This window comes from Wickerhamomyces anomalus (genome assembly GCF_001661255.1).
Source record: "Wickerhamomyces anomalus NRRL Y-366-8 unplaced genomic scaffold WICANscaffold_7, whole genome shotgun sequence".
In the NCBI taxonomy this organism is placed as follows: domain Eukaryota; kingdom Fungi; phylum Ascomycota; class Saccharomycetes; order Phaffomycetales; family Wickerhamomycetaceae; genus Hansenula; species Hansenula anomala.
Window position 1 is genome coordinate 253,372 of NW_017567116.1, and position 25,677 is coordinate 279,048.

General features: G+C 33.3%; 16 protein-coding genes across 16 annotated transcripts; 8 read left to right on the forward strand and 8 right to left on the reverse strand.

The window, feature by feature from the left end:
* Nucleotides 1–80: 80 nt before the first annotated feature.
* CTR9 (Ctr9p) lies at nt 81–3,143 on the forward strand (the record flags this gene model as incomplete). Its single annotated transcript, XM_019180688.1, has 1 exon — nt 81–3,143. A coding segment is annotated over one exon (3,063 nt), but the record flags the coding sequence as incomplete, so codon positions are not given.
* A 233-nt stretch (nt 3,144–3,376) lies between these two features.
* Nucleotides 3,377–4,132, reverse strand: PSF3 (DNA replication protein PSF3; the record flags this gene model as incomplete). Its single annotated transcript, XM_019182828.1, has 5 exons — nt 3,377–3,438; nt 3,492–3,597; nt 3,657–3,911; nt 3,970–4,038; nt 4,091–4,132. 5 exons carry the CDS (start codon nt 4,130–4,132, stop codon nt 3,377–3,379), a joined length of 534 nt encoding a protein of 177 aa, XP_019036256.1.
* A 394-nt stretch (nt 4,133–4,526) lies between these two features.
* WICANDRAFT_97559 (putative nitronate monooxygenase) lies at nt 4,527–5,785 on the forward strand (the record flags this gene model as incomplete). The annotated part of the gene is made up of 1 exon (XM_019186591.1): nt 4,527–5,785. A coding segment is annotated over exon 1 (874 nt), but the record flags the coding sequence as incomplete, so codon positions are not given.
* Nucleotides 5,786–6,292: 507 nt separating this feature from the next.
* Nucleotides 6,293–7,641, forward strand: SGO1 (Sgo1p; the record flags this gene model as incomplete). The annotated part of the gene is made up of 1 exon (XM_019186592.1): nt 6,293–7,641. A coding segment is annotated over exon 1 (991 nt), but the record flags the coding sequence as incomplete, so codon positions are not given.
* Nucleotides 7,642–8,027: 386 nt separating this feature from the next.
* Nucleotides 8,028–8,948, reverse strand: CDC21 (thymidylate synthase; the record flags this gene model as incomplete). Its single annotated transcript, XM_019182427.1, has 1 exon — nt 8,028–8,948. One exon carries the CDS (start codon nt 8,946–8,948, stop codon nt 8,028–8,030), a length of 921 nt encoding a protein of 306 aa, XP_019036259.1.
* A 264-nt stretch (nt 8,949–9,212) lies between these two features.
* UFE1 (Ufe1p) lies at nt 9,213–10,195 on the forward strand (the record flags this gene model as incomplete). Its single annotated transcript, XM_019185209.1, has 2 exons — nt 9,213–9,341; nt 9,398–10,195. 2 exons carry the CDS (start codon nt 9,213–9,215, stop codon nt 10,193–10,195), a joined length of 927 nt encoding a protein of 308 aa, XP_019036260.1.
* Nucleotides 10,196–10,261: 66 nt separating this feature from the next.
* Nucleotides 10,262–12,733, reverse strand: SKI7 (Ski7p; the record flags this gene model as incomplete). The annotated part of the gene is made up of 2 exons (XM_019182437.1): nt 10,262–11,778; nt 12,583–12,733. The coding sequence occupies 2 exons, from the start codon at nt 12,731–12,733 to the stop codon at nt 10,262–10,264; spliced, it is 1,668 nt and encodes a 555-aa protein (XP_019036261.1).
* A 721-nt stretch (nt 12,734–13,454) lies between these two features.
* Nucleotides 13,455–14,337, forward strand: WICANDRAFT_97572 (uncharacterized protein). Its single transcript, XM_019186593.1, is given in 5 exon segments — nt 13,455–13,636; nt 13,692–13,816; nt 13,869–14,112; nt 14,123–14,178; nt 14,193–14,337. The coding sequence occupies 3 exon segments, from the start codon at nt 13,514–13,516 to the stop codon at nt 14,071–14,073; spliced, it is 453 nt and encodes a 150-aa protein (XP_019036262.1). The 5' UTR covers nt 13,455–13,513; the 3' UTR covers nt 14,074–14,112; nt 14,123–14,178; nt 14,193–14,337.
* Nucleotides 14,338–14,430: 93 nt separating this feature from the next.
* Nucleotides 14,431–14,844, reverse strand: MRPL20 (mitochondrial 54S ribosomal protein mL58; the record flags this gene model as incomplete). The annotated part of the gene is made up of 1 exon (XM_019180818.2): nt 14,431–14,844. A coding segment is annotated over one exon (414 nt), but the record flags the coding sequence as incomplete, so codon positions are not given.
* Nucleotides 14,845–15,217: 373 nt separating this feature from the next.
* WICANDRAFT_36214 (uncharacterized protein) lies at nt 15,218–15,808 on the forward strand (the record flags this gene model as incomplete). The annotated part of the gene is made up of 1 exon (XM_019182409.1): nt 15,218–15,808. One exon carries the CDS (start codon nt 15,218–15,220, stop codon nt 15,806–15,808), a length of 591 nt encoding a protein of 196 aa, XP_019036264.1.
* Nucleotides 15,809–15,865: 57 nt separating this feature from the next.
* Nucleotides 15,866–16,821, reverse strand: PAN6 (pantoate--beta-alanine ligase PAN6; the record flags this gene model as incomplete). The annotated part of the gene is made up of 2 exons (XM_019182384.1): nt 15,866–16,647; nt 16,698–16,821. 2 exons carry the CDS (start codon nt 16,819–16,821, stop codon nt 15,866–15,868), a joined length of 906 nt encoding a protein of 301 aa, XP_019036265.1.
* A 416-nt stretch (nt 16,822–17,237) lies between these two features.
* Nucleotides 17,238–17,538, reverse strand: ACB1 (long-chain fatty acid transporter ACB1; the record flags this gene model as incomplete). The annotated part of the gene is made up of 2 exons (XM_019182397.1): nt 17,238–17,286; nt 17,339–17,538. Coding segments are annotated over 2 exons (249 nt in total), but the record flags the coding sequence as incomplete, so codon positions are not given.
* Nucleotides 17,539–18,057: 519 nt separating this feature from the next.
* On the reverse strand, nt 18,058–18,645 carry EMA19 (Ema19p; the record flags this gene model as incomplete). The annotated part of the gene is made up of 2 exons (XM_019182388.1): nt 18,058–18,308; nt 18,336–18,645. 2 exons carry the CDS (start codon nt 18,643–18,645, stop codon nt 18,058–18,060), a joined length of 561 nt encoding a protein of 186 aa, XP_019036267.1.
* Nucleotides 18,646–19,306: 661 nt separating this feature from the next.
* On the forward strand, nt 19,307–21,442 carry CDC1 (putative lipid phosphatase CDC1; the record flags this gene model as incomplete). Its single annotated transcript, XM_019185981.1, has 5 exons — nt 19,307–19,314; nt 19,459–19,483; nt 19,870–19,909; nt 20,099–20,199; nt 20,252–21,442. The coding sequence occupies 5 exons, from the start codon at nt 19,307–19,309 to the stop codon at nt 21,440–21,442; spliced, it is 1,365 nt and encodes a 454-aa protein (XP_019036268.1).
* On the reverse strand, nt 21,401–24,080 carry SEC10 (exocyst subunit SEC10; the record flags this gene model as incomplete). The annotated part of the gene is made up of 3 exons (XM_019180500.1): nt 21,401–23,817; nt 23,874–23,955; nt 24,018–24,080. The coding sequence occupies 3 exons, from the start codon at nt 24,078–24,080 to the stop codon at nt 21,521–21,523; spliced, it is 2,442 nt and encodes an 813-aa protein (XP_019036269.1). The 3' UTR covers nt 21,401–21,520.
* An 886-nt stretch (nt 24,081–24,966) lies between these two features.
* PLP1 (Plp1p) lies at nt 24,967–25,604 on the forward strand (the record flags this gene model as incomplete). Its single annotated transcript, XM_019182829.1, has 3 exons — nt 24,967–25,026; nt 25,083–25,245; nt 25,296–25,604. Exons 2-3 carry the CDS (start codon nt 25,084–25,086, stop codon nt 25,602–25,604), a joined length of 471 nt encoding a protein of 156 aa, XP_019036270.1. The 5' UTR covers nt 24,967–25,026; nt 25,083.
* Between the last annotated feature and the right edge of the window lie 73 nt (nt 25,605–25,677).

The following is a 25,677-nucleotide window of genomic DNA, read 5'->3' on the forward strand; positions in this document are numbered from 1 at the left end:
ATCGCCAGTCGTTAGTCAAGATGGATGAGTCAGTGCTGGATGCTACGTTTTACACCAAGGATGGTCTTGCCAGAAACTTGATCATCGAAGTGCCTATCAAAGACAGTCGGGAAGTGGTCACCATTGATCTTGAACATGAATTACCAGAAGATCCAACAGATCTGTGTACTTTGCTAGAGAATGAAAGTGCTGAGTCTATTTACTGGATTTCAATCGCCTCCGTCTATGCCAATAAAGGTCTTGTTAGTGAAGCTTTTGAAATGATGACTGAAGGGTTGAAACTTTATAAAGAACTTGATACTGCTGATTTCCACACTTTCTTAGCCTGGTTACACATAAGGCAATCCAAGGTCGCTAAAACATCTGACGATCAAAGAGCTTCATTGAAAATGGCTTCAGAGTCTATTAAACTGGCATTAGCTGCTCAACCAACAAATGTTTTGAATAGAATTGCTCAAGCTGAAATTTCTTATCAATTGAAACAATATGACCAAGCTTTAGATTTTTTTGAACGTATTTTGAAAAATGATTCAAAATCAACTGCAAATGTCTTTGCATTAACAGGTAAAGCAAAAACCTTATTCCATAAGAAGAATTACAATGCAAGTTTAAAGATTTTTCAACAAGTTTTGATTTTAAATCCATTATTAAAACCTGATCCAAGAATTGGTATTGGTATGAATTTTTGGAGATTGAATGATAAAAACATGGCTACCAAATCATGGGAAAGAGCTTTAGAAATTGATCCAGAAAATCAAACTGCTAAATTATTACTCACATTATCTAAGTTTGATAGTTCGTTCAATTCTTTAACTGATGAAGATTTCATTTCAAATTATTCAGCTGCTTTAAATTCATTGAATGAATTTGTTCAAAAAGATTCAAATAACCCAGTTACTTTATTGATTTTGGCAAGTTATTACTATTCCAAGAATGATTTGGAATCAGTTTTGAAAGTTTCTCAAAAAGTTTTATCATCACCAAATGCTTCACCAGATTTATTATCAGATGCTAATTTTTGGATTGCAAGAACTCATTATGAGAATGGTGATTTCAGTAATGCACAAAAATTCTTCACTGAATCATTGAAATCAAACCCTGATAGTTTATTGGCCAAATTAGGTGTTGGGCAATCACAATTCAACAGAAGTCTCCTTGATGATGCTATTCTAACATTTGAAAGTGTTTATAAAAACAATCAAAAGATTTTGGAAATTAATTATATCTTGGGTATACTATATTCACAAGATGAAAAAAATCATGAAAAAGCTGTTCCTGTTTTAGAAAGATATATTAGATTATCCAAAGATAAAAATGAACCAGTTGCATTGAATGCATATTTGACACTTTCAAGATTACATGAAAATAAAGATAACTCACAGTCATTATCACTTTTATCAAAAGTTATTGATATTTTAAAGAAAAGAGGAGAAGATGTCCCAGTGGAAATATTAAACAATTTGGGTGTTTTCCACTTCATCAAAGGTAACCCAGAATCTGCAAATACTTTCTTTAAAAGTGCTTTTGAAGCCAATCAATCCGAGGATTTGAACATCACTTTAAATTATAACATTGCAAGAACTGAGGAAAATTCAAATACAGAAGATTCAATCTCCAAATATAATGATATTTTGGAAAAATCACCAGGTTATATCTATAGTAAGATTAGATTATTATTTTTACAAATAATAAGTTCAGATGTTAAAAATGATGAAGAGTTGGAGAAGAAACTGAATGATCTTTTGCAATCACATGTTTCAAACTTGGAAGTTCGTGCTTTTTATAGTTGGTATTTGAAAAGAACTAATAGATCAAGTAATGATAAAGGTGAAAACTTGGAAAGTAAACATAACAAGGAAACTTTGGTCAAATATGATTCACATGATACTTATGCTTTGATCTCATTAGGTAATTTGTATTGTGCAATTGCCAGAGAAATCAAAGGTAAAACTCCACAAGATATTGAAAAGAAAAACCAATCATATGTTAGAGGTGCTCAATTGTTTCAAAAAGTTTTATCAATTGATCCAAATAACGTTTTCGCTGCCCAAGGTATTGCCATTATATTTGTGGAAAATAAACATTCAAATATTGCATTAGAAACTTTTAGAAAGATTAGAGATGCTATTGATGATGTTTCAGTCTATATCAATCTTGGTCATTGTTTAATCGAAGTTGGTCAGTATTCGAAAGCCATTGAAAGTTATGAAATTGCATTGAGAAGATATGGTGATGATACAAAAGATTCAAGATATTTAACATTAGTTGGTAGAGCCTGGTTTGCTAGAGCTAGTGCAGAAAAATCATTGGAAAGTTTTTTGAAATCTTTAGAATATTCCATTAAAGCTTTAGATGTTGCTCAAAATACCAATTTGAAAAAATTGATACCTTCTTTGAAATATAATGTTGCGTTTGTTCAATTCAATATTGCTCAATTCATTCAAAAGCAAAATATTGCTAAAAGAACAGTTGATGATATTAATAAGGCTTTAGAAGGGTTGAAAGAAGCTATTGATACTTTGAACGATTTAGCTAATGATAAATATCCACCATATCCTGCAGAAATCTTGAAACAAAGAGCTAGTATGGGTACAAACACATTGATTAATCAATTGGAAAGAGCCATCAAGGAACAAAAAGAGTATGAAATTAAATTTGAACATAGGTTGAAAGAAGCTCAAGAATCTAGAGAAAAAGAGAGACAAAAGGCTGAATTGGAAGAACAAAGAAGAAAAGAAGAAGAAGCTAAAAAAGAGGCTCAATATAGAGAAGAATATTTGAAATTACAAGAACAAGCCAAAGAATGGGAAAGAGAACGTGAAGCTTTCGTTGAACCTTCATTTGATGAACAAGATGGTAAAAAACCAAGAAAGGGTAAAAAAACCAAGAATGCAATCAATACAGATGATGAATTAAGTGGTGATGATGAAAAACCTGTTAAAAAGACTAAAAAATCAACAGGTAAAAGATCAAAGAGAAAGAAGGATGAAAATGCAACCAATGGTAATGTTGAAGGTGGTGATCCAGAACCTAAAAAGAGAAAATTAACATCCAAGAAGTATTTATCTGCTGATATTATTGAAGATAGTGATGAAGATTTAGAAGATTTTGATGAATCGAAATTAGGCGGTGATGATGAAGAAGGTGATGCTCTTGAAAAGGCTGAAGCTCAAATAGATGCTGCGGGTGATAATGACGATGAAGGCCATAGTGGTGCTGAAGAAGAACCAAAAGATGGTGGTGCAGGAGGTGAAGATGATGATGAAGACGATGGTTTGTTTTGAAAGAAATTGATTATTGAAAAGAAAAAAGATGTAATATAAAACTAGAATATAAGTGTTCAAAGAATTCATTAATAAGTAGTTGTTGTATATTTTTACGACTCATTATGTAACCATTTCCTTAGGTTCTTGTGACTTTCATGTGATGTTTTGTAAACTGTGGTGAATGTTAGTATATCTCAGTGATAAGTTTCTTTGACAAAGACTCACGTTTCTTTTCAAATTCGTCAAGCGTGTATAGGAATGAACTTTCTTGTTTAATACCTCTCAAGCTTTGTGCATGGTTATTTATCTCTTCGGCTCTTTCTTTGAGCATCTATAGTGCAAATCGTTAGTGACACTAGTTTCACAAAGGGGATTAAATCCATTACTCACCTGCTGAACAACATCAACTAGTTCCTTATCAGTGAACAATTCACCCCATTTCTGTACCAAGGCATAATAATGTTGGGATATTGAATGAACATCGAGACTTGTGCTGCTTGTCTTTATGGCATTGATGACTTTTGTATTGATTGCTTCTGGTTGGATCAGTTCTATGAATGCGGTTGATGATTCTTCAGAAGTCATACACACGGCCAACACTTCAGCAATCCACATAGGCAATTCTAGTTTTGTATCTTTGGCGATCTTGATAGTATTGTTAGTCTTTCTTGTCTTTTGCAAATACAAAGCTGGTTTCACGTACGTTTTTACCTGGGTTTCCTTCCAAGTAACCCAGTCCTTTGACATCAATATTGAATTTACATGGTATTTTCTGGGTCTTGTTAATACATTGAACCTTCAAACAAAACAATTAGGCTACTCACCTGACCATGACTTATTATATCATCCAAATCATAGTACGACATCTTTGGACTCTCCTGTGTTTATGTTTTGTTTCCGTTCATGGATCAAGTTGAAAAGTTGTAGTAACGCGTCGCGAAGGTTAAATGAAATGTTTCGCGAATTTCGTCTTTCATCGCCAATACGACGACGAGCAGGTTGTCAGGGAAACTCTAATGTAAAATTGTATGGAGATGAAAGCCTAATTGAAGGGCTTAGAGAGAACCAGAGAAATTCTCGAGGGAAAGCTATTGTTAAGGCTGGATTGCTGCCTCTGCACTGTCTGCGATGCCCATCCCATGGCCTAATCAGTTGCTATCTAAGATCTAGAGCCACCAATTTCACCTCTTGTTCCTGAATTTCGCAGTGGACGGATCAACAATATCTCGTTTTGGGCTTCGATGGGGGTTTTTTATAAAAGAAGACGCATTTATCTTTCCTCTTCATTACAACTAGGTGGTACTCAAGTTCATATATTTAAGATGAAGTCCCAACTCTCTAGCTTCTTCAAGACATTCGACGTCAAGTTCCCTATTGTCCAGTCTCCAATGGCTGGTGCAAGTACTGTTGAGCTGGCTGCTATAATCACAAATGCTGGTGGGTTGGGTTCAATCCCATTAGGCTCTGCAAGTGAGAACCCTCAAGTCATTGAGAATCAAGTATTGAAATTCCAATCATTAGTCCAAGATGAGAAACTGAAAAGAAATATGAATCTTAATTTCTTCACGCACGAGCCACCCAGATTGGACCAAGATGTTGTTCATCAAGAATGGCTTAAAAAGTTTCATGGATATTATAAAAAGGAAGGAATTGAAATTAGTCCAAAAGCTGAGAGTCTTACTTGTCCATATCCAACTTTCAAGTCAATTGATAGCGCAGACCACCAAACTATTCAGACCTTGATAAGATTGAAGCCTAAAGTTGTTAGTTTCCATTTTGGTTTACCAAACTTGAAAGTTCTAAAGACTTTACAAGATGCAGGAATCAAAGTTTTCATAAGTGCTACGAGCCTTCAAGAATTTCTTGAAATCTCTGAAGCTGGTGCCGATGGTGTTGTACTACAAGGATGGGAAGCTGGTGGACATAGAGGGAACTTTGTTCCAAATGACATTGAGGATGAACAATTAACCACTGAAGAGCTTGTTGAAAAAGTGGTTGATTTTATCGACACGAATCATCAAAGATTTGCATCTGGTGATAAGGCTCCATTTATCGTTGCTGCTGGTGGATTATATGATGGTGAAACTATTGCAACAGTATTGAACTATGGGATCGCAGCAGTGCAATTAGGAACAATATGGCTACCAACAAAGCAGGCAACTATTTCACATGAGCATAGAAACTTGTTTTTTGTGAATCCAGCCAGAGAAACCATAATGAGTCCAGCCATATCTGGTAGAAATTTAAGAACTATAGAATCTGATTATTTGAAAGGGTTAAAGAAGAACTCACCTCTTTCTACCATTCCTGACTATCCCTTACCATATTCAATTTTCAAACAATTAGCAGCAGATGCCAAAAGTGCAGGTGTTGGACACTCTTATAGTGCCTTTTTGGCTGGTTCAAATTTCCACCAATCTAAAAGAGATACAGACGACGCAGCTGAAGTCTTTGAACAGATCCTTGAAGAGCTGGACTCTCGTGGATACCATTTCAAGAGATACATCTAAACATATATCGACTATTTAATATTATAATACTAGATTCATTTCCAAATAAATCCAAATTTTCAGTAGTTTTGAAAAAGTTTATATAGTAGTGCCCGGTACCGAATTTTCTCGCTTTTTTGTTTTTGTTTTGATTTTCGTTTTTTTTTAAATGTTTGATTTTGCACTTTTATGAGAAAAACGTAAACAATAGTGCTGTTCACGAGACAAGAGTCATATCCATTGGGTTCAGGAAAGTTTGCTGCTGTTAGTTGGTGCTGCTATCGATATTTGTCACAAGTTCCATCAAATCCACCTGAGGTCTTCCATAGTTGCTGTGCTGGTCTTGTTTATAATACATCCCCTTCTTTCGCGTTTGATTAAAGACGTATCTACTTCATCAATTGAACTCAACCAAGGCCTCTATAAAGGACATATCATGTCATGTCTTACCCAATAAATAAGTTCAATAGTCCACCAAACACAACAAACTCATCAAGACCAAAAGAAATCCTTTCTCATATTCCAAGCTCAGATCAATTTAAACAAAAAATCTTGTCACAAAATAAAGCCCTAGCAAAGAAAAACTCAATTCTAATGACAAAAGTTGCAGATTTAGAAATCAAGATATCAGATCTTATACAGCAAAATATTGAGCTTAGAGCAATCAATGCCAAAAGTGAAGATCAAAAGAGAAAATGGCTAGAAGACAAATTAAACATTATTGAAAATGGTGTCAGTCAAAGATTTGAGGAAATGTTTCAAATGTTTGCCACCATAAGATCAAATGAAGGTTTAGCTTCTTCCTCAGTGAATGTGAACAATGTTATTCAAAATGTTGCGCTTGAAAATTCATCTGATAAGACCGTGTCGTTCCATGATGTGAAAAGTCCAGTAAAGAAAAATATATCTGAAAGAAGACGGAAAAGTGCAAGAAGGCAATCAATGTATATTGCACCCCCACCTTCACCCCCACAGGACCATTTCAATGATGAAGCTAATGAAGAAGATTTTGAAAGAGTACAAATTCCTGATGATTTTAATACACCAAGTGTTTTCCAAGATGAACAAAATTATGAAGAAGTGCAAGAATCTAATGAACCTCAAATCAATGATGCTTTCATAGCAGAGGAAGATGCTGAGACAGAGGAACCAGAACTCAAGGAGCACGATGAAGCTGAACATGCTGCCACGTTATCTCCAATCAAATTCTCTTCGCCAAAGATGCCAGAATATCATTATCCAAAATTCTCAGTATACACTGAAACTGAAGATGATAATGAAGCTCCAAATAAAGAGGAAATTGATTTAAAGATACAAAAATTAGCAGCTGGGTCTGTAAAGAGTGGTCAAACATCAGAAAAGGAAAAACAAGAAAATGAAGAAGCAAAAGATGAATTAGAAATGATTGATTTCACTGATTTTAATGAGAAAACAAAGAACCTACTATTTCAAGATAATGACAAGATCAAACATACCAAATCAAAAAAGCAAAAGCAAAAATCATCAAAAGATGAAACTATGCCAGAACCAATTTCTTCAGATATGTTATCAACACGTAAGTCAAGAACAAGAGGTAAAGCAGTGAATTATGCAGAGCCATCATTAAGAAAAAAGATGAGACGTGAGTCTGAACAATTGACAGATGCTGTTATTGATAAAGATTTTGTGGTCAAGACCGAGTCTATTTCTCAACCTCAAACAATGAAGAAAGATTCAATTGATCAAGATTTATTAAAAGCCTCAAGAGATTCTCCTATTAAAATTAATGTACAACAACAAAGTTCTCCAATCAAGCCTGTTGAAATTGCTAAGGATCCTTCACCGGTTAAAGAACAAACAAAACCTAAACCAACACCTCTGATTGAACAAGATAATCAAAATATCACAAAGAGAAGGAAACCATTAAGTACATTAAGTCAAAACAAAGTACAGAAAAAGGATTCAAAACCTTTCAAGAAAATGCAACTGGATATAGATGCTGCCGAACTATCTGTCTTTGATTTAGTTGATGAATGTGAAGTTGGTGTTCCAAAAACTTTGAAAAATGCACCAGAAGTTAGTATAAAGAAGAGCTCGAGAAAATCAACTGGTAGCAGGCGTAATAGTATGCTGTTATGAAATTGTATAATAGCTATTTGATTAAAGTGTATTAGTGTTGATTAGTTACACGTAGCCTACAGGGTAAAAGAACTTCTAAACAAAAATTTATTATACGAATTAAAAGAGAAATCATCATTTCAGCAACATCAAGAAGCTGGCCATCCTTATGTTTTCAAACACTCATTTTCATTGCAATTTTTGGGTGTGATTTATAGTCAACTATTTCAAAGTCTTCATAAGTAAAATCATCAATATCTTTAACATCTCTCTTGATGACTAATTTAGGAAATTGATAAGGTTCTCTAGTAATTTGTTCTTTTAATGCATCAATATGATCTTTATAAACATGTGCATCACCTAAAGTATGTATGAATTCACCACAATCCATATCAACAACTTTTGCAATCATTTTAGTCAATAAAGCATAAGAAGCAATGTTGAAAGGGACACCAAGACCCATATCACAACTTCTTTGATATAATAAACATGATAATTGTGGTTTACCTTCTTTAGGGAAATTAACATAAAATTGTGAAAACACATGACAAGGTGGTAATGCCATTTTAGGGAAATCAGGTGGATTCCATGCAGACATGATTATACGACGATCATAAGGATTAGTTTTCAACTTGTGAATAACTTCAGCTAATTGATCAACACCTTGTCCAGTGTAATCAGCATCACAGTCTTTATATTCAGCACCAAAATGTCTCCATTGGAATCCATAAACTGGACCTAAATCACCTTCACGTCTATCAGTTAATCCTAATTTATCAAGAAATTCACGACTACCATTACCTTCCCAAATTTTGACACCTTTTTCACTCAATTTTTTACCATCTGTACAACCTTGAATAAACCATAATAGTTCCAAAATAATACCTTTAGTGAAAACTTTTTTCGTTGTTAATAATGGGAAAGTATCATCTTTCAAACTAAATCTAAGTTGTGGTGGTGCAAATAAACTTAAAGTACCTGTACCTGTTCTATCTGGACGATGTTCACCTTCATTTATGATACGTTCACAAAGGTCTAGATATCCCTTTTCTTCTGGGTTGGTTGAAACTTTCTGTTTCTTGTCCTCTTGAGTCATTATGTGTGTCAATAGTCTCTTAACAGCGAATAATGGTTCAAGAAATGAAATGTAAATAAATAAATAAATTTTGAAAAGTCTCAAGACGCGTCGTGACTCGTGAATTTTCGCGACTGCCCTCGTCTTTCAGTCCAGTCACGTGATGTATTGCGAGGTACTGTGTTTTTGGACAGAACAACGCAATAATCATCAACATTAGCACTCTTTTATTCAAATATAAATTGTGAATTACAGAAGGATATTTGGTTGGTCTTTCAGTTAGTAATGGGTAATTTAACAGATGCTTTCAGCCAGGTTGTCGAAAAGCTAGAGAAAGAGAAGGGAATTGTACCTTCACCTCATGCTTCTTCACCTTTAGTTTCAGACACATTCGTTAAAGAATCAGTGGATTTGGTAAGTGACATTATATCCTTAGAGTCTTGAGTCTTTTTAAACTAATTTCAGTATAGTTCATCCATATCAAGGAACTACGAAAGTTTTTACAGTCCATTAGATCCAGTTATCTTCTTTCAGATTCAAGTAAATATAACCAAAAGGCATCATCTGAAAATTTATCAGAATCAGAAAGAGATGAAATAGATACACAATCAAGAATCGAATTGAAAAAATATGATGAGAGATTGAAATACCTTGAGAAATATGAAAAGAAGAGATCAAGCTCCAAACAATATTCAATCTTCAATAAATCACAATCATCAGCAATCAATAAACACAGAGAAGGTATACTATTATCATTGAATTATGAATTGAGAGATACTTCGAAAATGTTATTAGACATGCAAGAGACAAGATTATCTAGAAAGCGTGATATTGAGCTTGGTGATTTTGATAGTAAGATATCGGCAGTCAATGTTGAGTCATTGAACTACAACATGATTCCAGAATCATTAGATAAAAACCATTCAGATCCATTTGCGGAATTATCAAGTGAACAATTACAATTGCTACAAAGTGAAAATAGTGAAATCTTGGATGCAAAATTGGAGGATCTAGCAAAAGTGGAACAAATATCAAGAAGTGTTATTGAAATTGCCCAACTGGAATCTCAACTAGCTGCCCATTTAACTGTTCAATCTGAAAATATCAATAATTTGGTGAATGAACATGACCTAACAGAAGTTGATATTGTGGAAGGTAATAAGATTTTGAAAAAAGCTAAAAGTAAAGGAAACTATGCTTCAAAGATTGTCATGTTAACGGCTTTCCTCTTGGGTATGATCATACTGCTTTATGATACAATTTCATGATGAATTACATTAGATTTGGAAAAATAATTTGTACAAATGTCATTTCTATTTCCTATGTATATTGTTCTAGTATTTCTCCACTATACCAGCACCGATAGTTGAACCGTCTTTTCTTAAAATAACTCTTCCTAACTGTTTATTATCCTTAAATAATTGTAGAGGTAAATTTCTACCTAGTAGCTCAATTTCCACCATTGCTGATTGATGGGAACCCAAATGTTTTGGTTTCTTTTTAGAAACTTGTCCAGTAACTTTATCCAGTAGAGAAATAATTTTGGTGATTTTAGCAGGTTGTTGGACATTACCTCTGAATAAGACAAACTGAGTTCCTAAAAGTAAAGGTCTTTTCAAATCAAACAACACTAATCTACTTTCAAATTTTGAAACTGATGGAATCTCTGTAGTAACAATTGAAATTATATCACCAACTTGAACTTCTTCAATTTGAACATCCTTTATCTTCAAAGTGACATTATCACCAGCAATACCAACTGGGACTCTAGCGTTATTAACAGATACTGAGTCGACAACACCGGCTTGATTTGACGGAGCAAACAAAACAGTTTCACCAGCTTGAATTGTGCCAGTGTCTATTCTTCCTGTAAACTCTGAACTTGACCCAATATCAGCAATTGACATGACAAATGGTTTTGTAAAATCTCTATTGAATTTCTCAGATTTCTCTAAAGCACCCAATACAGAATCACCATTATACCATTTCAATTTTCTTTGATCTTCAGGAGTTGAAGGTTTTGAAGCAACATTTAAACCAGTCAATCCAGAACATGGAACAAATTGGATTTGATCTTCATTATATCCAGTAATTTTCAGGAATTCAGTCAATTGATCTCTGATTTCTTCAAAACGATCTTCTGACCAATCATTGTTATCCATTTTATTCACAGCAACAACAATTTTATTAATCCCCAAACTTCTAGCCAAAATTGTATGTTCTTTAGTTTGACCATCCAAATTAAATCCAGATTCAAAAGCATCAGTCGAAGAATCGACAACCAAAACGGCAATATCAGCTTGACTGACACCAGTAATCATATTTGGAACAAAATCTCTATGACCTGGAGCATCAACAATAGTGAAATAACCATTCTCAGTTTCAAACTCTGAAGTACAAATATCAATAGTAACACCACGATTTCTTTCCTCCTCAGTTTGATCCATAACCCAAGCTAAGGAAAATGAACCCTTACCAGCTTTCTCTGCTTCTCTTTTCAATTTTGTGTAAGTGTTCTTATCAACAATGTTGTTTTCTAATAATAAACGACCTGTCAAGGTTGATTTCCCTGCATCAACATGACCAATAACGACAAAACTCGTATGAGGTTTTACTTGTCTTTTGGATAATTCAGCATCTAGATCAATTTTGAATTTAGGTTTTGTAGCTTGTTTTGGAGTAATTTTCAAATTTGAAACATCTTTAGCTAATGCAGCTTCTTCATCTTTCTTTTTTATATTATCTTCAAATGCTTGCTTTTGAGCATCTAATATAACATCATCAGGACTTGGTTTTGAAAAATTTGATTTGACCTTTTTAGCTATTTGAGAATTAGCACGAGGAACGAAAACTGAAGTTAAATCATATTCATCTAATTTTCTTTTATATCCACTTGATAATTTGTTCATTGGGTGTAAGAATAGAGGGGTTAGTTGAGAATCTGAAGTTGAGGTACGGAATGGTTGGTGTTGTTGGAAATCAACATCAAGGTATATAATTGATGGTGCTTCTTCATCCTTTTCTTGTTTAATCTTATCCTTTTTTGGTTCTTCTGTGAGTGGAGGTGTGGGTATCTCTTTTTCTGCTTGTGTGGGTTTTGAATTCCTAAGACTGGGTAGTGGTTTTTTCCCAAGTCTAGATTTATTTAATGATGATAGTGTAGATAATCTTGAAGATGACGAGGATGCAGATGATGGTGTTGATGGTGGGTTTGATGAAGATTGATCAGATTTTGATTTCAGCCTATCTAAAATCGATACAGAAGAAGTTTTATTCATCTCACTTTCTTTCTGAGCTTCTAAAGCTTTCTTCTCGGCTCTTGCTTTTGCTAAGGCTGCAATTTTGGACATTCCTTTCCCTTTATTCCATATTAGTTTCCAATTCTCAAAAGTAAGAAAAAACTCTTTAAAACCATTGAACCAAAATTGAATGGTTTTTTTTTCAAGTCATTTGAGTAGTTAAAGAAGAAAACTAAGTTCTATGGAAGAAATGATAAACCCCAATTTTGAACAAATAGTAGTTATTAAAGAAAATTTGATGGATTTTGTATACATACCTTCAGGTTTTGGTTTAGGAGCTGTTTGAATCTTTTTGAAATTTTCTGAGCACAAAATGTTAGTCATTTCAATACAATTTTAGTTTGAATTTTACTCACTTTTCAGTTCTTTCAAGGTTGGTTCCACTTCAAGGTAATTGAACCATAATGCATCTTTTAAATCTTTGTCAGTGAATCCTGTGTAATCTTTCATTGCCGTTTTGATTTCAGGCAGTAGAGCATCTATTTTCTCTTCATCTTCTGGAGTCATTTCTTGAAACTGGTTAGTATTTTCTCATTTCGCATCGTAATCCTGTTAAACTCACCTTCATCATCATAATAGTCATCGTTGGCGTAATCTTCCAAGTCTATAGCAATTGTTAGTTCTCTATGCTCCACTTCAGCAGAAAAACCATCCAACTCACCATCTTCATCGAATCTGTTAGACATTTTGCTATTGAGGACCTGTCTTTTCCCTAACTCTCTAAATCTTGTACTTAAAACTCTCTTTAAATACATTTTGTTATGTTCTTCACCAAAAACATCTCAGCTCAAAACAGAAAACTGAATTCGCGAACTTTACCCTATCGGTTTGGCAGACGGGTTTTCTGCCTAGCCCTCTGCCTAGCGCACCCAAGAGATCTCTGCCTAGAGTTCTGCCTGGCTCAAAAGAATCCAAAGAGCAACGTTCTGCCTGGGCTTGAGATTCTCAAATTTGACGTCAACGCAGTAATCAAGTGTAAACATTGAAACTTTTCACTTTTGATCAATTACCGCCAATTGAAGGTTCAAAGAGGCAACTAGAAGAGTAGTGCTACTGAGGTGATTGAGATATAAGCTGGATTCTAGAAGGACAATGGAGCAAGATGATTTTATGGTTGCAGAGGATAGGTTCGAAAAGACATTAATGAAGGCTGATTATGTGTCATTATTGAGAATACCGCCTCCAAAGTGTGAAGGAGACACTGTTACTGATATAAGTCAATGGGATCTGAGTGATGTTGTTTGGTTTGGTAAATTGAAATTCACAGAGACTGAATTCATTATGAACATGGATCCTCATAATCTTGAAGAGAGACAAATAATCCAAGGTAATGTTTCGTTAATCAATTATGATAGTGAAGATATTTTTGGTAACATACCCTATAGAGTTGATGGAAATAATGTCAAAGTGGTGAGTATACATCCAATGGGTGTTGTAATGATCAAAGACTAACAATTTACAAAAGACTAGCTCTAAAACTACTTATAGTGTGATATTAGAGTATCAAGATAAGAAAATAGGGTTCGGATTGGTTTTCAAAGAACCAATGAAGGCTGATGAATTCAATATTGCGTTGCAAAAGTTTAGAAAGTATGTTATTTTTTGCTCATTGTTTGGAATTATTTCACTAACAAGATTTTAGGGATGCTAAAGCTGCATTGAAAACACATGATGATTTCGTGAATGATCTGGAGCAAGGTGTTCAAAGTTTGAAATTGGATCAAGAAAGTCCCTCAGAAGTTAAGACAGAAGAATTTTTGCCTGAGAATGACATCAAAAAGGTTGCCGAACCTGATACAGAAGAAAGTGATTTGGAATTTGGTGATTTTGTCACTAGTGAAACTTGAGGATTGAACTAGAAAAAATAATCAGGTTCAAAAAACTTCTAAGAAAGAACTATAGAAAGCACTCTATCTTTCAGATAGCAAATGGAGGATCATAATCAGAAAAAAGGATTGGAAAGTCTGCAGAATAACAGCCTTCACCCAAAGTGAAGTCTGATGTTTCAAAAAAAGAAAAAGATGAGCAAAACAGGATATTCACACTCAAAACTCCACTCAATTCCAATAGAAGTTTATTCACTTCATGTTCATACTCATATACATATTCAAGGGATTCCCCTTGATAATAACCACGATAATATACATTTTTAATATCCTTACCTATTTACATATATAGTTTTTATCTTTGCAGGACTAAGGCCCTTATTCATCTCTATACCAATATTGTTGTCTCTTCTTTCTATCTAATCTTGCTTGTGCTTTACCTTTTGACCAACCTTGTTTAATTTGAGCTAATCTATCATCCATATCTTGTTTTCTCTCCTTTGACACATCGGAGACTAAACTGATTGTGAATGGCGAAACGTTGAATTTTTCAGCAAGTACTTTTTTGGTATATGTATAAGGTTCTGAAGCTCTTAATCTTTGAATTTCTTCGACATCTTTTGGAGATAAATGATATTTTTTTTCACTTGGTGTTGATAATGGTGGTGCATTATTTATATCAATTTGCTCACCACTTAGGTTTAAGCCCTTGCGAGGATCATCATTTGGTAAGAAGAGATCAGGAATTTCTGAAGTTGATGATGGTGCAGATGGTGGTGGATGATGAATTAAACCTTTTGGTTGTTTTAATTTTGGTTTATAAGATGATGTTTTTTTGTTGTATAGATTTGGAATTTCTTTATATCTTGGAATATTTGTGAATGAACGAACAAATTTCTTTGTCGCTATGCTCTTTGCAGTTATATTAAGCATCTTTGGAAGTTGGAGTCTGTTAAATATTGAGCTTTTGAAGCTTTTGTACTGTGGAATTTTTCACTTTTGATCAACTGCTCGATCGCGAAAGAAAAAAACCAAATTGCGGGTAAACTTCGTGAATTTTTGGTGATGGAGTGCGCTAACCAGATGTCTATAATGGATTTGAACAATTTTAGTGTCAAAAGAATCAGATTGAAACGTAGAAAAGACGTATTGATCTTGTTGAAATATGAGTGAATTGAGAAATAGAAAGAATAAGAAGGAGTCTTCATCAACTGAAGAGAAAAAACCATTTCAAAATGATGATAATAGCATAAGTTTTAGTTTCTTTGACATTATACGAATGATTTCAGGTCTTTTATTGTTGAACCTGTTTTTGTCTTACTGGTTCACTGGTACATTCACATATAACTACAGTGGGAAACTGATAGATCCACATTATTTGTACTTCCAGGCTTTTGGATCATATGTGAATTTGACAGACTCTGAATTGGCAAAATATGATGGATCCATTGAAGGATTACCAATTTATATTGGAGTTAATGGAACTGTTTTCGATGTTTCTAGTAAGAAAGAAATATATGGTCCTGATGGGTCTTATTACTATTTGAGTGGCAAAGATTGTGCAAGAGCATATGCTACAAATTGTTTAAATCAACAGACATATGACATTAGAGATCTTGAACCTGAAGAGATTAGAAGATTGAAAGGGTGGCATGAATTTTTCGAAACCAAATACTTCAAAGTTGGTGTGGTAAATCATGAACCATTGACTGGGCCTACCCCAGATAGAGAAGATTGTCGTGGTAGAGGCCATTGAAAGAAACCAATATAAATTTGCATGCAAAAAAAATTCATTATCTATATACATCTATCATTAATTAAGCATAACATTATCTATGAGTCTAACTGTAAGGCCATTTTCTGTAACATAAACTGCAGTGCTAATAACAGCACCTTTACCAGGGACCACTACGTCCAATTCTTGTAGTTCTTCTTTATCAGCAACTGAAACATAATCAATCTTGAATAATGGATCTTTTAATCCATCTGTAACTTGACGAATGATTTCACCTCTCTCTACTGGTGCCTTTTTATCATTATAATAATGGACACCAGCTTGTAATGCTTTATAAATCATTGAACTTTTGGATCTAGTATCTTGAGAAAGATACGTGTTTCTTGAACTTAGTGCTAATCCAGTATCTTCTCTAATAATAGGCATGACAACAATTTCCACAGGTAATAACAAATCTTTAACCATTCTTTTCAAAACAATAGTTTGTTGAATATCTTTTTGGCCAAAATATGCAAAATCAGGTTGAACAGCATTAAACAATTTTGTAACAACAGTTGCAACACCACGAAAGAAATTTGGACGAGTCTTACCTTCTAATTGTTCACTAACTCCCAATACTGAAACGAAAGCACCTTTTTGCTTTGTTGTGTCTAGATCGATACCTGATGGATACATCTCGGTCACAGTTGGAGCAAAGATTACATCAACTTTTCTACCTTCAATTTCCACACTTGATAAAATTGAGTAATCTTGATCAAAAGTTCTAGGATAAGAATCTAAATCTTCACCAGGAGCGAACTGTGAAGGGTTAACAAATATGGAAACAACTGTTCTATCATTTCTTCTTAAACTTTCAGAGACTGGGTTCAAAGAGTTAGTAAAAGACTAAATATAATGGATTTGAACATACCTAAAGAGAGATGACCTTGATGCAAAGCTCCCATAGTTGGTATAAACCCAACAGATCCACCAGCGATTTGTCTCTTCCATTCTCTCAGCTCCTTAACTGTTCTAATAACGACTATATCACTCATTTTTGGGTATAGTTTTATGGTTTGAAAGGTGTTAAGATTTCTGAATCATTTCGAGATCATTGTCTAAATTTTTTTTTTTGCCCAACAGACGTTTTTTTGACGTTTTCCTCGATGACGAAGGATAATCAGTGTTGTTTAACGACGAATTGTGACAAATTTTGTTAACAAAGAGGTAGTGGAAAGCAGTTCATTCGAAAGGTCTAATCTTCAGGATGGCATGGTTAGAGTATCATGGGATTACCTTCAATTTTGAGATCAGGATCTTTGATTATTAGAGTCTTACAATATTCGAGCAAATAACATTAATTTAAACTACTTGAGACCAACTCAACACATTCGATAGAACTTCGTTATAATTAGCTATAAATAATTTGTGTATATCAAGAAAGACAGGTAACACGATCATCTCAATTGATCTATTTACTGCCGTATTTAGCAATCAATTCATCGACAAGTTCAATGTATCTAGTCAAAAGTTAGTATCACATCTTTCATCACACGGGTTTATTACACTTACTTGGCTTCAGCATCAGCTTGAGAGGTACCTTTCAATTCATTCCAAGAATCCCATTTATAACGATCCTTCAAGGCAAAGATACCTGGTCTGTCAGTGTTGACATCACCAACGGTGGCTTGTTTGTATAAACCGTATAATTTCAATAATTCATCGTCTGATGGTTTTGAGGATAAGTTGTTAACAGCTTTGGCCTTTGATTTGTTGTTAGTATCTAATTGACACGAAACACGATCTTTTGATGGCGATTCATCTCCACAATTTGGATCTTTTAAGGAATCAAACAGATTCCGTATTTTTTATGAAGCAGCCATTGAATATTGAGGATATGATAGTCACTTACTTTGGTTTCGAATAATTCGGATGGCATTTTGGTTAATTTGATTTGATTCAATTCTGGCTGGTTAAAACTTGTTCTTTTCGTTTCTTGTTGGCCAAAAAAATGACTTTTGCCCTTTTTCAACGGCTTTATACGTTCGCGAATTTGGTTTTGGTTGGGTTGGGTTTCCGGGTAAACGATGAGATGAGCTGATGAATTAAAGGCATTTTAAACGGGTTCAACAATGGAATATTGTTTGATTAGTTAGTTGTTGATAGTGTTGGTGAGTGTATATTTCATAAGTAGTTTGATTTTCATCTTTTCTTTTGGTTTATTTCAATATTCTCAGCCCATCAACCTACAATCTTAACATTAAATAGTAAAGCAATATATCAATTCAATACTAGCTGGTCTTCTTTAACCCAGCTTCTTTACTAGTACCCCAGTTTCTACTCAGCACTTCACAAGCCATGTAGAATGGAATGATAAAAGTAGGTAGATAGACACCAATCAAGCTAATGATATCACCATAATTCAAACCATTAGCTTCACCTTCAACCCAAATAGTAACCAGGCAACAAACAGTAGTTATACTAGCTTCCAAGCCATATACAACCATATATGGGTAAACTTTAATGGTTCCTATATAGTTAGCTTTCTGTCATTTAAAAAAATCTCAACAATAATACTCACTTTTGAATAGTGCAGCTGCACCAATAAAGAAAAAAGGCAATTGTAACACCAATTCGATCCATCCGAAGACTGTTAACCAACTAGGTGGATTTGCCAATAAGAAATCTTTATTTTGTCCAATATGGAACTCTAATAATGACTTTTGAACATTTAATTGGTATTCTTTAGGGATAGCCAATGCTGAATCTATCAACACGGTGATTGGGATGTGTAGTAGGAAATAAAGGAAATAGAACGTGTCTGTTTTGGTTTTCCCATTAAACAAAGGCTCTTTACTGTATACTTTTAGCCCACCCATTATAATTATTTCAACAAAACAACACTAAAATATAAGAAAACCAGCTGATCTTTGCTTTCTTTTGCCTTTGTTTATGCAAAATTTTGTGATGGGTATTAAATTTTTTTTTCGCGTTATTTTTTTTTTTTGTTTTAAACCTGCAAAAGTTGACAGATCCAAAAACTTTTGACCTTATTCAGAACTGATTTCAATTTCTTTTCAAAGCTTCATGTTGAGAAATTTGGTATTGAGAAGATCAACTCGTTTAAGCAGACATACCAGACCTAGTTATCAATTCATTTCCCGTATTTCAAACCCATTCCATCCAAGAAACCCGTCAAGTCGCACTTTTTCAATAATGTCACAGCACTTATCAGAACAACCACCAGCTAAAATCCAAAAGATTGCAAATGAAACCTTGAACAAAGACGATCCTAATTTTAAACCAATCGTTTGGATTGATTGTGAAGTGAGTAAACCACCATTGTTTCAATTGAATATGATTTTCTAACAATTCACTCTCAGATGACTGGTCTTGATGTCTTTAATGATCACATCATTGAAATTTGCTGTATAATAACAGATGGGAACTTGAATATAATTGATGAAGAAGGTTATGAAAGTGTCGTACACTATGATAACTCAGTCATGGATAAAATGAACGAATGGTGTATTGAACATCATGGTGGAGTAAGTAAATATTTTATGAACCTGTGTCTTTAGTACTAACATCTATCAGAGTGGATTGACCCAAAAAGTACTAGAATCAAGCAAGACTTTAAGCCAAGTTGAAGATGAATTGTATCAATACGTTTCCAAATACACAAACCAAAGAAGTGCAGTTTTAGCTGGTAATTCAGTCCATATGGATAGAGCCTTCATGATGAGAGAGATGCCGAAAGTTTTGGAACATCTACACTATAGATTAATTGATGTCTCCACCATCACAGAGATTGGAAAACGTCATAATATGGATCTTATCTCAAAATTACCAAAGAAAAAAGAGGCACATACTGCAAGATCAGATATCTTGGAGTCAATTGCTCAGTTAAAATGGTACCAAGACCACTATTTAGTGCAGCCAGACAATAAATAATTTGAAAATAAACAGAAATCCATTTTTAACTCATAAAATCATGTAGTTTTACTAGTAATTTTGGTTCTTTACTTATAAGCTTGTGATTACGTAAGATTTCCTCTATTCAACGTTTTTTTGTTTCGGGCTGAAAAATAAACAAAAACAAGGTTCAATCAAAAATTAGGAGTAAAAAAAGCCAATCGAAAAGTTAGAAAAGGTTGAATCAAAAAATGGACAATCTTTCTTATAGAGGCCGTTCTGAGAAGTACGAGAACTCAAATATGAAGAACAACTATGATGGGATCAATTTCTCAGCTTCACCTCATAATTATAAGCCAAATGCAAACAAGAAATACAAACCAAAATTATATCATAGATTAAACTGGAAACTGATAGGAGTTGTCCTTGTGATATGGATGGCATTAGTGAATTATTACGAAAGGAGTGTTGTTAAAAGAGCTATGAATGTTTGTCAATGGACAAAATGGGAGAAATGGGTATGTATTGATGAAAATTGTTCAATTGGGACATTACTAACTATTGAATAAGAATAATGGGAATGATCCTCATAGGATAGCATTATTTGCAGATCCACAAATCATGGATAATTATTCATACCCTGGGAGACCATGGATAGTTAATTATTTCACACAAAAAGTTCTTGATAATTATCATAAAAGAAATTGGAATTATGTTCAAAATAAACTAGATCCTGACTCTACAATCTTTCTTGGTGATTTATTTGATGGTGGTAGAAATTGGGATGATGAAGATTGGTATGTTGAATATACAAGATTCAATTCAATATATTCCAAAAAAGCAAACAGAAAAACCATAATGACATTACCAGGGAATCATGATATTGGATTTGGTGAAACTGTTAATGTTACTTCATTAGAAAGATTTAAAACTTTTTTCGGTCCAACATCAAGTGTTCATGAATTAGGAAACCACACAATTGTACTATTAGATACAATCTCTCTATCAGATTATTCAAATGAAGCAGTCACAAAAGATCCAAGACAAGTTCTTGAGTCGTTGGCAGATTATAAAACTGATGAAAACCCAAGAATATTACTCACACATGTCCCACTTTATAGATTCCCAGATTCACAAAAATGTGGTCCATTAAGAGAATCCACTAAAAAATTCCCAATAATGAAAGGCTTACAATATCAAACAGTGATTGATCATGAATTATCACAGGATATTTTGTCCAAAGTTAGACCAAAATTAGTCTTTAGTGGTGATGATCATGATTATTGTCATATTACACACCCATACAAGTATCAAGGACAAGATAAAACAGCCGAGGAGATCACAGTCAAATCATGTTCAATGAATATGGGTATTAAGTATCCTGCAATCCAGCTTTTATCATTAAATAACCCTACATCATCACAACAACAAGATGAAGACGAAACATACAAAACAAACATATGCTACATGCCACAACCATTCAGAGCCATAAAAGCATATATATCATGGGCAATCATAAACACTATCTTATTTTTGGTTGTGTTTTTAGCGCCTTATCATTGGGCAATCATTACAAATAAAATCAATGCTATTGTTTCATCACAGTCGAATAAATATTCATTGCCAATTGCTGAAGTCACACAAACTTCATATACACCTACATTAACTCAAGAAAGAGATGTCTTAGGGTTTTTCATAAATGGTGGGATTGTTATTGTTTCAGTTTTGATGATTTTTGCAATTTATTTTAATGCCTTTTAAATATAATCAATGGACTTAAATGAATCCTTTCTATTGGTACTTGTTAGTAGATGCGCGGAAAATTTGCCATGTGATTTTTCAACTTACTAATCTATCAACATAACTATTCGAACTATAATCTGATCTTTTCATGATGAATTGTCTTATAACGTATGGTTTCACTGTTGCTAATTGACCTTCTTTTGTTAAGGAATTTAATAATTCAGGTTGAACAGTAAATAAATTGGCAATTTCTCTTAATAGTTGGAACTTTGTAGTCAATTCTGGGATTTTCCATTCTTCTATACTTGTTTGATAACTAATAATATCTTTCGTTACCACGATACCACCGGTTGAATTAATTTGAAACATTTTAAAATGTTCAAATAATTGATTAAATGTGAATACACCCAATTCCAATAAAATTTTCTGTAAATTACCACCATTCAAATAATGTGTCAATTGAGAATTGAATTCACTTAAGAAAGTTGATAATTGTTCACAGGCAACGGTATCAGTATCTATTAATTCACCAACTTTTGGTAAGAAATCCTTTTTCTTTTGTTTTGAAAGTGCATTTCTAACTTTATCACAGCCTAGATTTATTGTATCTCTCATTATAACATTAATTGCCAGTTCGACTCTTGATATGTAACCATTTGTTAGATTGATCATTCTATGTTTAACCTGTGGTGAGTTGTTGGCTAATGGTAACAAGATTGTTCTTATACAAGTTGAAACCAAATAAAGAATTTCACTTGAAATTTGAACATTTTGTAGATAATCAAACTCTAGATAATGATCAGTATATTTGAAGTCTTGATGATGCAATTCATTGAATGAAACTTCTAAAGCTAGATCAACATAAGATTTCCCAATTCCAATTAACAAAATTTCCAAAATTTCTAATCCATGTTCAGCCATTTTAGTTGGAGTTAATTCAATTAATCTTGATAAGGATTCCACTGTAGATTTCAATAGATTGTCTGTATGTTCTAAGTTCAGTTTTGAATATTGATCAATTTCATTTTGATGATTATGATCATTAGCTAAAGAAGGATCACTTGCTCTTTTATCTTTAAATGATTGAGATCTTTCTAAATGACTTCTCATAAAACTTTTAAATTGACCAACTCTACTTCTTCTATTCAAATTTTCATATTCATTATTAGGTTCAATAGATTTATTATTATGAAGTCTTGAACTTAATTTATTTTGGATTTTGGATTCATTTAATTGTTCATATTTTGAAGTAATTGTATAAAAAATTGATTCTAAAGTCTTCTTTTCCAGGTCAAAATATTTTGAATCAATCAAATGAGAAGTGAACAAATCTGAAAAACTTTGATCCAATATGATATTTAATTCATCCAATCTAACATCTCTTTGTAATGAATCTTGGAAAAAATTCTTTAAATTTTTGGTGAAGTTCCCAGTTGTGATATATAATGCATTTAATGTTCTAAGATATGCTAAAGTACTCGTAGCATATGAATTTTTCAACAATTGTTCAATCTTGAATTGAATTTGTTGAGCAAATATTCTTTGAACAAATACTTGTAAAACTGCAACAGGTTCTCTGAACACATCCACAATGACTCCGGTTTCATTTCGTATAACATTTTCAGTCTCTTTGAAAATTTCCAAAGTAAACAAATCAGTCAAGACATGATGATTTAAAGGATCTGATAGTTTTTCCCAGATTCCATCTTTTTCAAATCTTTCAGTTAACCCATCATCCTCTTCTGTTGAATTAGCATTTAAAAAGAAATCATGTTGATTGACAAAATTTTTAATAACTGCCACACCTCCATTAAAATCAGTTAGGATATCGGCAATATCTTTCATTTTAGTTAAATTATTAGCCTTATATTCAATATTGAACTCCTCTAATAATGAGTTTTCCATAGTTTCCGAATATTTTTGAATCAATTCATGACATTTAGCTGATCTTTCCAAATCATCACTGATTAATTTTTGAGATAATGATAATAATTGAGCCACTGTTGCGGAACATTTTCTTTTATCTTTGATTGAACCATTCATTAATGAATCCAATTCTTTAGAATAACCCGTTTGATAAAAATCATTATATATTCTCACTAATGATATAGTTGCAATTGAGCGCTCTTTAGCATTTATTGTCTTTGTGAGTGATTGACTTAATGGTGTTATTGTGGAATTAACTTTTGATATTTGATCATCAAGGTGTTTGAATTGAGAGTTCACGGATTCTGCTCTGGAAGTTAAAGATAGCACGTTTCTACTATGGTCTAGTTCATATTTAGATACCTCTTTCTCCAATTGTGATTGTCTTGATGCCGCTTCTGTACTTAGCTGGTTCAATTCTCTTAATGTTGACTCGAAGGTTCTGATAAATGGTTTGGGGTCAAGATCTGATGAAGCTTTGTTAGTTTCCAATTTGAGCATACGGACATTCTTTCATACTCACATTTCAAAGAGTTAACCTCTGTGCTCTTCAGCGAATGGTCTTTACTCAATTCCTCTATGAATTCATAAACGGTCAAGTTATCCTATAGCCAGCTGTTAGCTTTTTTGGGATCCTTTTCTCAGCTAATAAAACAAAAACACTCACCAAGAAGTTGTCTAGTGAAAGCAGCTTCCGTATCTTTGGATCCAAGTCATAGATCGAGTTCATTTTGGGGATTGTAATAGTGGTCTTGATACCTTCTTTTCCGTTGTTGTTATGGTTCAAATTGTTGTTGTTTCCATTCGAATCCACGTCAAAAGAGATCTGGGATTGGGCAGGGCCACGACCATTTTAATTAAGGGAAACGGTGATTTGAAGGGACTTCTAGAGTATATTATGAGTTAATAATCAATTAAATTATAGATTAGGTGGTAATTACTATTATTCTTTTTTTATTACGACTTATTCCCATTATTTTGAAGTATTTTAAGTCAAATTCATTCATTTCTGATTATCTAATCTCAGCTCAGTATAAGGAATTTTTCCTATGGGTCAAATTGATTTCAATCACAATTTTAAAAGAAACAGCACTTTGAAAAGATAACAAATAATTGAGATTATACGATATGAGTGACGAGCCAGTGCAATTGAACCAATCGCAAAGGGAAATCATCGAAAATCTGAAGGAAATCCTCGCAATAACTAAGAAAATGTGAGTTCTCCATCAATTTCAAAACAATCATAAAACAATAAAACTAACTAGAACCAGAGATTCGAATCTGATTAAAAGTCTGGAATTAGTACAATCCTCATCTTCAGAAGACAGCAATTCAGTTTATCAACAAGAACTTTTCAAAACAATCGAGAATCTGAACAAAGTGTTTGAAATATTTGAATTCACCTGATCAAGTGGTCAATTCAATTTTCGAGAAGTGAAAAAAAAACATACGCGTAATACTTTTCAGATAATCAACAATTTTCAACAGAATACCATAAGGAAGGAAACTAAAATGGCTGATAAAGGTGATGAACTACTTGAGAAATATCAAGACAATTTACTCAGAAGACAAAATGGTGATTCAGATGTGGATTCAGATGATGAATTATTGGAGCTGTTAGATGATGGTGAATTTGATCAATATAGAGAGCGCAGAATAGAGGAGATATCAAAACAGTGAGTATACTAAACATAAAATCCTTTCAATATTATGCTAACATTTCCTTTGTTAGGATGAAGCAAGCCCAAAAGAATGTTGAAGACGGTTATGGGAATGTTGAAACTTTGATCAATGAAGAGAGTGTATTACAAAGAACAACTACAATCAAACATGTTGTATTACATTTCTTTCACGAGAATTTTCAAAAATGTAAAGTTATGGATGATAAATTAAAAGTAAGTGCTTTCATTCAGTCTAGGTTGTTTTGAAACTAATTTGAAAATAGGTTATGGCTGAAAAACATCTCTCTACAAAATTCATTAGAGTAAATGTTGAAAACGCACCATTCTTAGTTACAAGATTAAAAATTAAAGTGTTACCAGCTGTATTAATATATATCAATGGTGTGGAGTCTAATAGATTAGTTGGATTTGATAAATTAAACTTCAATGAATCTGGAGATTTTCAAATAGAATCATTAGAGAAGTTTTTATTAGATAACGGCGCAATTCAAAGAAAGGCAACAAATTATAAAAGAATTCTCAAATCTAAGCAATATCAAGATGATGATGATGAAAGTGATCTTGATCTTTAAACACCACCGTGTATATGTCTTGTCAACATCTTTTTCAATCCATTAAACCATCTGAAATTAAACCTCTTGGGTA

What these genes read in the sequence shown, in the direction of transcription:
- WICANDRAFT_97572 (XM_019186593.1), top strand. Translation starts at nt 13,514, where the DNA reads ATGGATCCTCATAATCTTGAAGAGAGACAAATAATCCAAGGTAATGTT. An exon ending in ATGGAAATAATGTCAAAGTG is followed by an intron (nt 13,637 to 13,691) that starts GTGAGTATACAT and finishes AATTTACAAAAG; the next exon opens with ACTAGCTCTAAAACTACTTA. An exon ending in GCGTTGCAAAAGTTTAGAAA is followed by an intron (nt 13,817 to 13,868) that starts GTATGTTATTTT and finishes ACAAGATTTTAG; the next exon opens with GGATGCTAAAGCTGCATTGA.